This window comes from Tetrao urogallus (genome assembly GCF_951394365.1).
Source record: "Tetrao urogallus genome assembly, chromosome: 1".
NCBI classification, from domain to species: Eukaryota; Metazoa; Chordata; class Aves; order Galliformes; family Phasianidae; genus Tetrao; species Tetrao urogallus.
Window position 1 is genome coordinate 83,129,137 of NC_136813.1, and position 13,294 is coordinate 83,142,430.

General features: G+C 55.1%; 1 protein-coding gene across 1 annotated transcript; it reads left to right on the top strand.

The window, feature by feature from the left end:
- Nucleotides 1-2,063: 2,063 nt before the first annotated feature.
- On the top strand, nt 2,064-9,710 carry LOC306957873 (maestro heat-like repeat-containing protein family member 2B; the record flags this gene model as incomplete). Its single annotated transcript, XM_079549217.1, is given in 24 exon segments — nt 2,064-2,088; nt 2,390-2,511; nt 2,663-2,785; nt 2,925-3,090; nt 3,248-3,346; nt 3,502-3,653; nt 4,022-4,165; nt 4,695-4,790; nt 5,059-5,128; nt 5,244-5,357; nt 5,443-5,516; nt 5,835-5,954; nt 6,100-6,207; nt 6,395-6,554; nt 6,651-6,691; nt 6,927-7,068; nt 7,468-7,520; nt 7,874-7,981; nt 8,260-8,379; nt 8,577-8,699; nt 8,835-8,906; nt 8,910-8,990; nt 9,206-9,328; nt 9,636-9,710. Coding segments are annotated over 24 exon segments (2,511 nt in total).
- Nucleotides 9,711-13,294: the final 3,584 nt, after the last annotated feature.

The following is a 13,294-nucleotide window of genomic DNA, read 5'->3' on the forward strand; positions in this document are numbered from 1 at the left end:
CAGCTGCATCCTACAGCTCCCCTTGCTGTACATTCTATGCAGCTAGCTCACATGCAGCAACAGAGCACAGTTAGAACGGGACCAGGACTTGAACCAGGAAAGAGACAGGGCTTGTCTACTCGTCCCTCCTCCATATCTCCCTTTCTCTGGGCATCAGCCTCTCTGCATGCCTCACAGCAACACTATTGCTTGCAGGGGAGGTCATGCCTGCAGCATGTTTTGCCCATTGGAGACTTGTGCTGCTTGCCAGAATGTAACACCAGGAGCTGGAAAACTCCTGTGTTTCTGAGCCTAAATCTCTCACTGGCCTTAAGCAATTTGCTTCACCTTTCTGCCTTAGTTTCCCCACGTGCAAAAATGAGATAATGTTTGCTTTTCTCTCAGAAATGTTGCAAGGATTAATTAGTTAACTGGGTTTGATTGAAAGATGCAAAGCATCTCACACATGTTAAGTAATGTTGTTTTCTTGGGAGGAAAAAGCCCCTCCATTCTACAGAAATGATTTTAGAAGCTAAGAACAAAATGAAACAAAACTAAGAATACTGGCTAACTCAAACAAGCAGGATGTGGGAGTGCTGAAGAAGGGAGATGGCCATAGCATGGCAAGGTTTCCAAACATGCTACCTCCAAGATATCAGGACTTGTAAGAAGTAAAGTTTTTAGCTGTAGAGAATAAATAATTCCTAGCTGTCACAGGCAGTGCAGCCGATGAAAGCAATGGATGTATTGACTGGCTCCAGCTGAGGAAGTGGCCAGGTGTAATTAATGCTCTTCTTAAGAACAATCCTACATGAGTCTGCAGACAGAGAAAAATTCACTTGCTAGGACTTTCCCTCCATGTGACCTTCCAGGGGAAGTGCACATCCCAAGATGTGCTCCATGTTTGCAAATAGGAATGGGTCTTGCTGAATATCACGCTTTGTGGCAAAGGTTTCAAAGCAAGCAAGCAGGACCCAGACTCTGAGCACTAAGCCCATATGTAGGCACTTGTGTAAGTTCAGTTTTTCAGCAGTGCTTAGCATGGGGTAGCTCACACTCCTTTCCATTCTGCGCCCCTTTTTTCACACCAAGTTCTTCCAACGTAACCTGCATGGTTGAGTATGATGGCAGGTGTATTTTCTCCTGATAAGATTGGATCTGTATGCATTTCTTGTTCTGTGATGGTATTTGTCTGGCAAGACTGATAGGCAGGCAAGTGAATACTGCTGGACTTCATGGCTATTTAATATAAACAGAAAGACCAGGATCTCTCCACAGCATTGAGTAACTTGCTTTGTTCCTTCCAGAGCCATTTTTGTTCGCTCCTGCTTTAGGCCTACGCCTTAACTGCATTCCATTGAGGATGAATGGTGAGGGGAACCTTTACAAAGCAGAGGCTCTTGCTAGTGTAGCCGAGTATTCCGCCATGGGACAGCTCTAGGTTAGCTCTAGCATAGGGAGCTGAGCTTCTTCTCCTGCTTGCTGGACCACTGCCCAAGGTGGTAGTGGAATCACCGTCCCTGGAGGTATTCAAGAACTGTGTGGATGTGGCACTGAGGGACGTGACCTATGAGTATGGTGGAGATGGGCTGATGGTTGGACTAGATGGTTTTTAATTCTTTTCCAACCTTAATGATTCTGTGTTTCTATTTTCTGTTTTGGGGGTTGGACTCGATGATCTCTGGAGGTCCCTTCCAATCCCTACAATTCTGTGATTCTGTGATTCCTCTCTGGTTTGTTCAAGGTTTACCCTCGTGTTTGGGTACCCTCATGTCATGGAGGTAGAAGACTCAGAAAAAAGGCTGGGAAAGTAGAAAATATGGAGATACAGTATCTCAAGGAAACAGAAACTAAAGAACACTGCTGGTGGAAGACACAGAGGGTTGCAAAACATGCTTTCTGGTCCCTAGCCCGGGGCACGTCATTCTCTGTGATGTTACACTCCTTGCTCAGTTTGCCAGATGTCACAGTTGTGGCTTTCACCCCTGTGGCAGCGGTGGGAGCGGTGGCTCAGTCCGCTTGTGGGACGCGCAGGAAGTGAACCCAGAGAGAGCGCTGTGTCTGTCTGGAGGCATCCTGCTGTGATGGAGCGGCTGAGAGCCCTTCGAGGTGAGGTCCCTCCACCTCTCTGGACACCGTGGCGCTGCCCGAGCACGTGCGTGCTTCCAGTGTCTCTTTAGGATGTGCCAGCAGCACTGTCCTTGCTCTGCTGAGTGCAGCCGCCCACTGTGCTTTCCCCAGTACCCCAGCAAGGGGAAGGCTCTCTCCCCTCTCCCCACCAACCACGCATGTGCCAGCGCAGCCCACCCCGCGCTGTGGGGCTGGAGGAGCGTTCCTCCCAGAGCTGGCTGCATGCTCGGCCCTGGCTTCAAGCAACACCGGCGGCAGCTGCTCTGCTCTTTTCTTCCAGGTCTCTTTGCCTGTGTGGGCTGCATGCCCAGACGCACACGTTGCAGGGAGAGAGGCAGGGTGGAAAGCCCTGTCCCCACCTGTGCCGTGACTTTACTGCTGCAGCGCCTGCAAGAGCAGGAGGTGAGCTGGGGACGTCCAACCATCGGTCCTTGCCCCGGTTCTTGTCCCGTGGGTGCCAGGCCCCGGCAGCACATCGGCATAGCGATGGGCGGCAGCGGGCGGCTCCCCAGGAACAAGGGCAAAGCCAAACGTGACCTATCCCTGTCCCCAGGGTGACCGAGAGCAGGCGTACTGCGAGCTGGAGCACGTCCTGGGGGAAGAGGACAGCCGCCCGCCGTGCGGAGTGGTGAACCGGCTGCTGGCTGAGGTGTCCCAGGACCTGACAGCAGCCCAGGTGAGGGGTCACTCCTGAAGACAAAGGGAGCTGCCTGCCCGTGCTGGTGTTCTGCTGGCAGACGGCGCTGGCTTGGCCCTTCCAAGGGAAGGCCTTGGGCAGCCTCCTGTGCCGTGTGTCACCAGTGACTCTTTTCCAGGGCGTGACGGACAGCGTGAGAGTGGCTGCCAGCAATGTCCTGGTGGCTCTGGCCCGGACTCACTTCTCCATGGTGATGGCCGAGCTCCAGGGCCACCTGAAGGCCACACGGGAGATGTGCAAGGAGTTTGTGCTCGTCACCCTGAGCAAACTCTTCAGCATCTATGGTAGAGTGCCCTCAGCCTCCTGCCATCTATAACCACTAGGGAGAGGGGTCTCTCCCCTTGCGCATGATCTGCATAGAGCTGGGGGGTGCAGGGCTCTGCAGCCTCTCCTCCCTCCCTGCTGAGGCTCTGACCGTGCCCTTCTCCTTCCTCTCTGCAGCTCCACAGTGCATCTCTTTTGTGTGGCTGACGCTGGCCAGCCTGTGCAGTGTGGTGGGCCGGGTGAGCAGCGGCCGGACCCTGTGCACTGCTTGTGCTGGTGAGTGCCGGCCCCAGGGCAGGGGGGCTGGGCACAGCCCTTGCACCTCACCCTGCTGCAGACTCTTGCAGGCTCCCTTTTCTCTTGTTTTGTTTTGTTGTGCTTTTTTTTTTTTTTTTTTTTTTAATATTCTTTTTTGTTTTGTTTTGTTTCAGTTGTGAAACAATGGATGGACGGAATCAAGAGTCACTTGTCCTTCAGAAAGCAATGCCCCTGGCCTGCCACAGAGAAAGAACAAATGTATGAGAATCTTGATGATCTCTTCTTCTTTGTGGTGAGCAACTGGCAGGACTGCAAGGAGGAAGAGGTGAGCACTGATGCATTCCCAGCCTGGGATGGCAGCTGGGGCATCCATGGCAGCAGCTCTGTCTGTGCCCAGATGGCTGAGAGCAGAGGGGTGACAAGAGGGTGCAGCCAGAGAGGGTGGGCTCTGCAAAGGGCCCCAAACTGGCTCTGTGCTTGGGGCTGGATCTCCCTGCCAGGGAGCAGTCGCAAGTCACAGCACTGTGGCAGGGAGAGCCGGGGATGAGGGTACGGGGAAAACCTGCCTGCCCAGGGAGAGCGAGCCCTTCTCCTGCTGGGCACAGGAGTATGGGGAAGGGAAAGAGAAAGTCCTCTCTGTAGGAAGGGCAGACCTTCAGTCTTTGATGCCGGGCCTCTGCCATCCCTCTCCAGGACAGACAGGCCGTTCTTGGAGCTGTGGCTGCCATGATGACTGTCCTCCTGCAAGAGGAGCTGCCCCGAGAGCACATCTGGGAGCAGCTCCTCTGGCTCATGCACCCATGTCAGGAGATGCAAGACACCTGCAGGGTGGCCAAGGTAAGATGTTGCAGAGGGCTCGGTGTGGACGTGGGGCCCGTGCAAGTGCCACAAGGGGTCAGGGGGCTGCAGGGAGGAGGTGGGCAGTCCTTGGAGAAAGAAGGAACAGGTGCTCAAGGGAAGTCTGAGGCTTGCTGAGCTGTTCAGTCAAGGAAGGAATAACCTGGACAGGAGCCAGGAGGGAGCCAAGAGTCACTGGTGCCCATCTCCTGGGGATGGGAGGCTTCACCACCACCACTGTGGGGCTCTGAGTACCTGAGGAGCTCTGTGCTAACAACTGGGAGGACGACATCCAGTTGCATCTGATGGGGAAAAAGAGGGCCACTGGCAGGGAAATGCCTGCAAGTGATGCCCAAACAGGGCTTGGTTGAGAGCAGAGAGACTCTCTTGGTGCTGCTGGGAGGGGGGAAAAACAAGAACGCCTGTGTGGGAGCTTCTCCCAGCAGACAAACCACTGACAAACAGTTCCTCTGCTCCCAAGTGGCTAGATGTGACTTCAACCCTTTCTTCCTTTCCTGGTCTCTTGCAGAGCCTTCATATGTTCCTGGAGGCCTTACCGGGAGTTCAGTCTGTCATCCCTAAGGACAAGTTTCTGGCCATCACCAGTGCCCAAGTGTTCTATCAGGTAAGGGGAACCTATCCTGGTGTGCACAGCAGTTTCGCTCTTGGCTAAGCCTCAGGACTGCAAAGCTCTGAGCCTCTGATGGCTGCTCAGCCTTAGCTCCTATATGTCTGTGGCTGCTCCAGAGCCCTCTGGGATGGTGTGGGGTGGGCTGTGTTTTGTCTGTGTGTCCTCTTCCCAAGAGTGTCAAGGGAGACAGGAGCTGGCAGCACAGTGTCTTTTCCATCCTCAATGCTGATGTGATTTTCTCAAATGGACTTTGTTCCCACAGCTCTCTGATGACGCCAAGCAGCACAGCGAGGCTGATAATGCAGAGCTGACCTGCTGCATCCTGCTGCAGGGTAAGGAGAGGAGCTTTGGCGATGCTTGCCAGTGCTCTGGCCAATACATCTCTCTCTAACCTCACGAATGGGCACGAGTTGTTCACTAACACAGCATGGGATTTCCTTCCTGCAGCCCGAATCTGCCCAGAGGAAACGGTCCTGTTTCTGCAGTCGCAGCTGGGCGATGAGAGGGAGGCTGGATGCGTGGCAGCCCTGGGTCTGCTCGGTGCTCTGGCTCGCTCTGATGGTCAGTACCACGGGTCGGGACTTCCAGGGATCCCTTTTGCCATCTGAGTTGTGCCTCCACGCATGCTTCTGTGCATCTCTTGCAGAGCCTGTGATGACAGAGAAGCTGCCGCAGATTACAGAGGCTGTGCAGCGTGTGTGCAGTGACCCCAGGACCCGGGTGAGTTGTTTGGGGAAAGGAAAGCACTGTCAGGGTGGTGATGCTGCTGCCAATACGGCAGGGCCTGGGGTGACCAGGGATGTGCTGGGGCATCGACCACATGGTCACGATGGCTCCTGTCAGGAGAGCAGGCAGAGTGGAGCGGACGGGTCCCTCTGCTGTGCACGGAAAGTGCACAGCCTGGTGCTAAGGCCTGGACCTCACCTCTTCTCCTCTGCTTTTGTCATCTCTGCTCATGCCCAAAGGGCATCTGATGAGCAGGTGGCTTCCCTTGGCCTTCTGAGCAGGAAAATCACACCCACAATTGACCCCTGGCAGGTGAGGAGGGCCGTGCTGCACTTCATTGAGGATCTGCTCATCGCTAACGCCTGGAGCTGCTCAGCCTGGGATGTGGTGGGGCACATCTTCAGGGAGTTCAGCTGCACCACAGGAAGAAGGGTAAGGATAGTGGGCAGCATCTTCCTTTGGAGGACCTGTGCAGCTCATAGGCTGGCACAGAAGCACCGATGGGGCCACACCTGAGCCTCCCGAGAGCCTCCTGAGAACTGAGAGTAACCGGCATTTCAGCACCACTGTTGTGCAGGCAGCTGAAGACCTTTCTGCCCAGGAAGCCCAGGAAGAGGAAGCTCTCCAAGAGCTGTGCATCAACATCCTGGGGTCACTGGATGTCTCTGCGAGAGGGATCTCCAAAGTAAGTCACACTCTGCCCTGCTGCCACTCCTTGCCTTTGCACCACGTGTTCCTCGTCCCCTTCCAACACCTCAGGTCTGTCCTCCAGTGTGCTCTGAAGGACACAAGACTCAAGAAAATTCAGAGTCCTCTTTATCTCTGAGTGGAGGCAGGAATGCTGACATGCTCAACTGCCTCGTTCCCTACAGCTCCTGTGGCCAAGGCTGCTGCTGTACATGGTGCCAGCCCAGTATACCGGCATGCTGATCCCGGTCTCCCGCTGCGTCCAAGCCCTGGCCAAGAGAGGGGAGCTGACGGTGCGGGACATGGAAGATCTGGATCCCCACTTCCTCAGCTCCATGTTTCAAGGTAGGAGCAGAAGCTCCCCAGAAGGGAGAGCGGAGATGTGCGTGGCAGGGCACAGAGCGTCTTGAAGTCTTACTCGGCACTTCTTTCTCCTCGCAGGCCCACTGCTGACTTCCCAGGCACTGCTGGCACGTCTGCTGGTAAGTAGATGCTCCTGAGGCCGGTGCCACAAGCCCCGAGGAGGAAGCAGCATGGCCGAGCGTGCCAGCACCTGCCTCACTCCTGGGGATGCCCTTCTCTTCCTAGCTTGCAGTGTCATGGGCAAAGCTGCTGGCTGCTCCTTGCCCATCAGGGCAGAGCCAAGCTGCTTTCCTCCTGGAGGAAGCCACTTGTCTTGCTGCAGAAGTGACCCTGTTTCTCCTTGCTCTCGCTCAGGTGGTGGCAAGGAGCCTTTTTGCAGGCAGCAAACTCCAAGCTGCTGCCTTGCTGCTCATGCAAAACCTCCACAGCAAGATCCACAGAGCTGTGGGGGCCAAGTGGGCTGCTGAGATCCCTCTACTGCTGCAGTGCCTCAAAGGTAAAGTGCTGGTGGGGAGGAGAGGTGGAGGATTGGAAGGGGGGGGAGTGAAGATGCAGCTCTGCAATTTGGCAGAGGGAGAGCGTTGTCTGTGGCCCAGTGCTTGCTCTGCTGCTGTTTCCATTCCAAGGAGACAGCACTGGGGCCCAGGGACCTTTCCTTCTGGGGATCTGCCCATTCCAGGACACGGACAGGCCCTCTACATCCCCTGAGACTGAATTTGAGCAGTTCTGTGCTCGTGCACAGGGACAGTGTTTGTGGGGAGGGACAGGTCATTGTGGAGGGGGTGCAGGTCCCAACTTGGCAGTGCCGAGCGCCCAAGCCAAGCCAGGTTCGCAGCAGCTCTTCTTCTGAGGCGTGATTCCAAGCAACGCTCTTTTGCTTCTTGTTGCTGTGAAGGGAAAGATGAGAGCTTCCCGGACTCTGCAGAGTGGGAGCACCATCTGATAAAGGTACAGTATTGTGGGGAGACACGGTGCACAAAAGTGCTTGCCTGCCCTGCTCCCATATGAGCCACCGCCCCCGTACAAGCCACCACGGGACAGGAACAGCCTCTCAAAAGCTGCTGTGGAGCAGCTGCTCGCCTTTGCAGCGCTGCCTCTTCCTCTTTGTCACAAGCCCAAGGGAGGTCTTAGGAGAGGAGCGGCAGGTGGCTTTAATGGAGGGAATGCTGGGGAGAGCTGGGAGAGGGGCTGTTCTTCCAGGCACGTGTCGCCAGAAGTCTGCAGTGACTTGGGAAAGCAGGAAGAGGCAAAGAGCAAGAGCAAAGAAGCAAAGAACATTGGCTTCTCCTGTTCTCCAACAGTTCCTGAGGGCATCGCTGGACGTTGTGGAGGACGAGGCCTGGACCAAGGCCCTGAGCTGCGAGCTGAGCCGGCGGCTGAGCAGCTCTGCCAGCAGCTCTGCAGAAAAGGTGAGTTCCCCCCGGCTCTCCCCAGCGGTGCAGCTGCAGGTGCCCAACTGGGGCTGGGGCTGAGGCTGGTGCTTTGCCCACACGGGCTGCTCATGCTGCTTCCCCAGCCCGTGCCCCCCAGCGGGCCTTTGACTGCAAACTGCTTGGGGACTGGCTACAGCTCGGCCCTGGAGCTGCTCTCAGCATCTCCCAGGGAGCGTGGGTCCTTCCCACCTGTCCCTCTCCAATAAGGTCAGGCTGCTGCCACATCCCAGCTTATTCCTTCCCTTCCCACGCAGACCTTCCTGTACAAGGCTCTGGGGACCGTTCTGGGAGCTTGTAAGGAAGTCCTCCATGTGCAAGAGAAGCTGCTGCAGCACCTGGAGGGGGCAAATGCAGAGGAGCCATCTGAGGCCCAGGTGAGCTCTCTTCTCCTCCAACTCTGTGAGCATCCCTGCTCTGTCTCTGGGGCAGAGGGCTTCTCCTGGCCCTGCTCCGGGCCTTTCCATCTCCTCAGTGCTGCCATTTCCTCCAGGCAAGGACCAGCCCAGCCACTGTGGCTGGCCGCGCCAGCAGGTTCAGGCCTGCGCCAACTGCCCCTCATTCTTTTGTGCAGGGAATGATCTTTCTTGTCAGCCTTGCTGCTGACAGCAACTTCCACACAGTCCTGGACACACTCACCATGTTTGCGTCCAGGCTGTGCAAAGGCCAGAATGGAAGGATTTCCAGGCGCAAGAAGGTAAAGTGCTACGGGTTTCCATCTTGGCATTCTTCTGCCTTATTTTCACAGCAGCTCCTGCCCTGGGAGCCCAGGTGCACCGCAGGGCACTGGGGGCTGCTGAGCGAGTGTCTCAAGGCATTTCTCCTCACACAGACGGAGCTGGACAGCATGAGAGCTCAGGCTACATGCAGCGCTCTCATCCTCGCCCATGGCAGCTTGGCACTGTGAGCCTCCAAGGAGCAGCTGCTTGCCCACCTGGAGGGAGACATCGTGGGCAACATCCTGCTGCTGTACAGCTGCAGCTGCCGGGTGAGAGCTCGAAGCGTGCCAGGGTGTCAGAGCAGATGCAGCCCCTCCACGTGGGGGGAAGCTGAGATGGGCCTTCTCTTTCCAAAGGTCCCTCGGGGAACGGTTTGTGCTCAGATGAAGATCCAAGCCCTTCCCTTAGTGTTGCCCCATGTGTCCCCTTGACAGCCCCTGGCCCTTCCCACAGTTCAAAGAATGTTCTTCTCTCTTGGCCTCAGGACTTGCAGAACAAGCTCGCGCTGGTGCAGAGCATCACTGATTTCAGCTCTGCTGTCCATGCCGTGGGTGGCTCCGCCTTCTTTAACCCCTCATTGAAGAGCAAGCTGCTGGAGATCCTGATGGTGAGTGCCTAGAGCCAGGGCACTCTGCGGAGGAGTTCTGGGCTGTGCCATGAGGCTCCCATCCCTGGAGCCATGCAGGTCTCCCTCAGCCACACATCTCCAGCTGGTGGGGACCTTGGGTGATGGCAGGCAGCAGCAGGCAGCGGGCTCGGTCCACCAGCTGTGAAGCTGCTGCATCCTGCAGTGCTTGCATGGGGAATGTGGGAACGATGGGGCTGGTGTGTGGCAGTTGTTTCTGTCTCTGGGCCAGGCAGAAGAGCTCTCGTGCCCCTTGCCCACTTTGACAATGTCTTTCTGGTACTTGCAGGACTTGCTGAAGAAGTATTACTTGGGCACCCCTGTCTCCCCAGTGCCCCTCAAGGTGATTCTGGCCCTGGAGTAGTTGAGGTAAAGGCGGAGGATTGCAAGGCAGATGGTGGTCCCCCTTTAGGGTAGCTTCTGAAGGCTTGGAGGGGGGAGGGGGTAAGGAGTCGCATCTACAAGAGAGATGGCTGGGCTGTTGTGGCCAGTGAAGCTGAGATTCTGGGCAGGGAGAAAGGCCTGGTACTGCTGTCCCCAGGCAAGGAAGAGAAGGGAGACCTGGGGCCTTCTTCCCTTCAGAGCGGGAGGTGGTTCACTGCTGCTGGGGAGGAGGAGGGTGCTGCTGGAACTGAAGACAGTGCTCAGCAGCACAGGCTGGGGGTGTTGGCTTTGCAGCTGTTGATTAGGAGAATCTCAGACATTGTCTGACTGCTTTCTGTTCTGAAGAGCTGCCGCAGAGCAGTGATGAGATCTCTCCTGCTTCTCTTTTCTCTGCAGATGGTGTGCAGCAACTTCCCCCTGGAACACACCGTTGTCTTCCTGATGGCCATCAAGGAGACCTTGCGGAAAGGCAAAGGAATGCACGTGCGTGCAGCTGGGAAGTGGATGATCACCTTTCTGCAGATGTACGGGAAGGACATCTGTCGGGACGTAAGAGACTTTCTTCCACCTCTCTTGGACTTTCGCTGGCTGTTGCACTACGCCTTGTGCCGTTTGCCTCTTGTGCTAAAGAAGCACAGCCTGAGGGCAGAGCCAGGGCTTGGACAGGGTGGCTGGCGTGCAATTTAGGCTTGGGCCTTGGCAGCATGTCAAGGGAGCAGGCACTGCTCATGTGCTGAATGTCCATCGTTAGGCCCTGCAGAGTGCAGGATGCAGCAAGTCATTCTTTCTGCCCTTCTTCTTTCAGGTGCTACCAATCCTCCACATCCTGCGCAGCTGCACATCATCCGCGCAGCAGAGCACGTTCATGCCCTTCCTGTGCCAGGCGGTGGTCATCCTCATCCATCTGCTATCACAAAGAGGTCATGATTGACAACTTCTCTCGACTGCTTGGGCCCACAGACAGGTATCAGCACTCCTGCCTTTGCTGTTGGTGCAGCCCCAGTTGTAGCTTGCCTCTGTCAGAGGGATCCTGGGAGGAAGCATTTTTTCTTTTTTCTTTCAAACTGTGTTTCATCTCACAACATGTGACTCTCCTTTTTTTAGTGAGATGTGGAGGAGAGTAAGAGAGTTTTGTCTTCAATGGTGGAGCCGACAGAAGAAGGGAAGAAGAGGGAAGAGAGGAGAGGGGAGGGGAGGGGAGGTGAGAAGAGAAAGAGGAGAGGGGAGAAGAGAAAGAGGAGAGGGGAGAAGAGAAAGAGGAGAGGGGAGAAGAGAGAGAGGAGAGGGGAGAAGAGAGAGAGGAGAGGAGAGAAAGAGGAGAGGGGAGGAGAGAGAGAGGAGAGGAGAGAAAGAGGAGAGGGGGGAAGAGAGAGAGGAGAGGGGGGAAGAGAGAGAGGAGAGGGGGGAAGAGAGAGAGGAGAGGGGAGAAGAGAGAGAGGAGAGGGGAGAAGAGAGAGAGGAGAGGGGAGAAGAGAGAGAGGAGAGGGGAGAAGAGAGGAGAGAAAGAGGAGAGGGGAGAAGAGAGAGAGGAGAGGAGAGAGAGGAGAGGGGGGAAGAGAGAGAGGAGAGGGGAGAAGAGAAAGGAGAGAAAGAGGAGAGGGGAGAAGAGAGACAGGAGAGGAGAGAAAGAGAGAGGAGAGGGGAGAAGAGAAAGAGGAGAGAAAGAGGGAAGGGAAGGGGAGGAGATTAGGGTAGGAGAGAGGAAGGAAGGGGGGGGATGGGTGAGGAGAGATGAGGGGAGAGAGAAAGAAGAAGGGGAAGAAGAGGAGAGGAGAGGAGAGGAGAGGAGAGGAGAGGAGAGGAGAGGAGAGGAGAGGAGAGGAGAGGAGAGGAGAGGAAAAGGCCTCATCAACTTCTTTGTCCTGATCCGGTGGCCTGTAATAGACATCCACTGCATTATCACCCGTGCCAGCCTGCCCCTTAATTCTCACCCACAAACTCTTAACTCGCTCCTCAACTGCCCCTGGATAGCACTTAATGCATTCTAGTTGCTCTCCCACATAAAGAGCAACTCCACCACCTCTCCTTGCTGGCCTGTCTTTCCTGAGAAGGACACAGCCATCCATGACCACATTCCAGTCCTATGAGCTGTCCTACCATGTCTCTGTAATTGCCACCAGATCACAATCTCCTGCCCGAACACGGATTTCTAACTCCTCCTGTTTATTTGCCATGTTGCATGCTTTGGTGTACAGGCACTTCAGAGAGTGAGCTGAGCATGCTGATTTCACTCTAGGAGGGTGGGAGGGCTCCTAGTATTCATCAGTACTAGAGTGCTGCCCCACCAGTGCAAGTCTATCTACAACCCCATCCCCCTTCAAATCTAGTTTAAAGCTCCCTGAATGAGCCCTGCTCATTCCTGTCCCAGAACCCTTTTGCCACTATGAGATAAACCTCTCCCATGTATTACTGTCAGGTCTGGTTTCTTATAAAACTAGCCATTATTGGAGAACCCAAAGCCCTGCCTGTGGCACTAGCCTCGTAGCCAGGCATTTATGAACTGGACTCTTCCATTCCATCCCACGTTGACACCCGAAAAATGAGGGAGGGAAGAGAAAATAACTTGTGTCCCAGGCTCTTTCACCAGCTGTCCCAAGACCCTGAGGTCTCTCTTCATTCCCCTCAGACTACAGGATGCAGCTTCCTCCCCACCTGTCTAGAAGATCAGCTGTGGGTAGTAGTCTGTCAGGTGCAGCAGGGTGGGGAGTATCCTAGAGATATCCCTGATCCAGGCTCCAGGTAGAATGCAGGCTTACCCATGATGAAGGTCAGCTCTGCATACTGGATCCTCTGTTCCCTTCAGGAATGAGTCACCAAGAACTAGAACACTTCTCTTCTTCCTTGTGGAAGACGTGGTCATACTGTTGGAAGGCCTATGGGATTGAGGTAAGACCTCTGGAGCAGGTTGCCTATCCACCTCTTCAACAGCCAGTTGCTCAGCAGGACCCCATACCTGTTCTGCAAGGGTAACTGGGAAGATGGGGGAGGTCAGGAGCGGATTTGCCTTCTTCCTCAAGCAGGGACCTGCTTCCATTCCCCCCAGTTTCTGAGGTGCTCCTTTACTGCCTGGTAACAAGAGGTTAGGGGATTCTCCTATTTACCTGGGACCTCAACCTGTTTCCTCTCTCTCAAGGAGTGCATCCACCAGTCAATCTCTCTCTCACACTCCCTGATAGTCCTCAACATCCCCACTTCATCCTTCACCTGTTCACATCTGACATTCACCTGTTCACATCTGACACAGTTGTTGTTTTTTGGGTTTTTTTGTTTTGTTTTGTTTTGCATCCCCCTTCACAGCATGTTTCCATTTCCTTGTATTTGCAGACAAAGAATTAGCCCTGCAGAGCCCATCTTTCTCCACATCAGATGACGCATTCTTTTATTGCCTGCCTCCATGTAATTTCTCTGTGCCTCCTTCATCCTTGGCCTTTCTCAGACAGCAGGTTGAGGCCAGCTGCCTCTCTAGCAGTACACTTCCAGATCATCTCTGCCTGATGCTCACACTCTCTTTCATCCCTCTTGTTCTCATCCTTTGTCTTTTGCTTCACTTGTCCTTGCACCTGC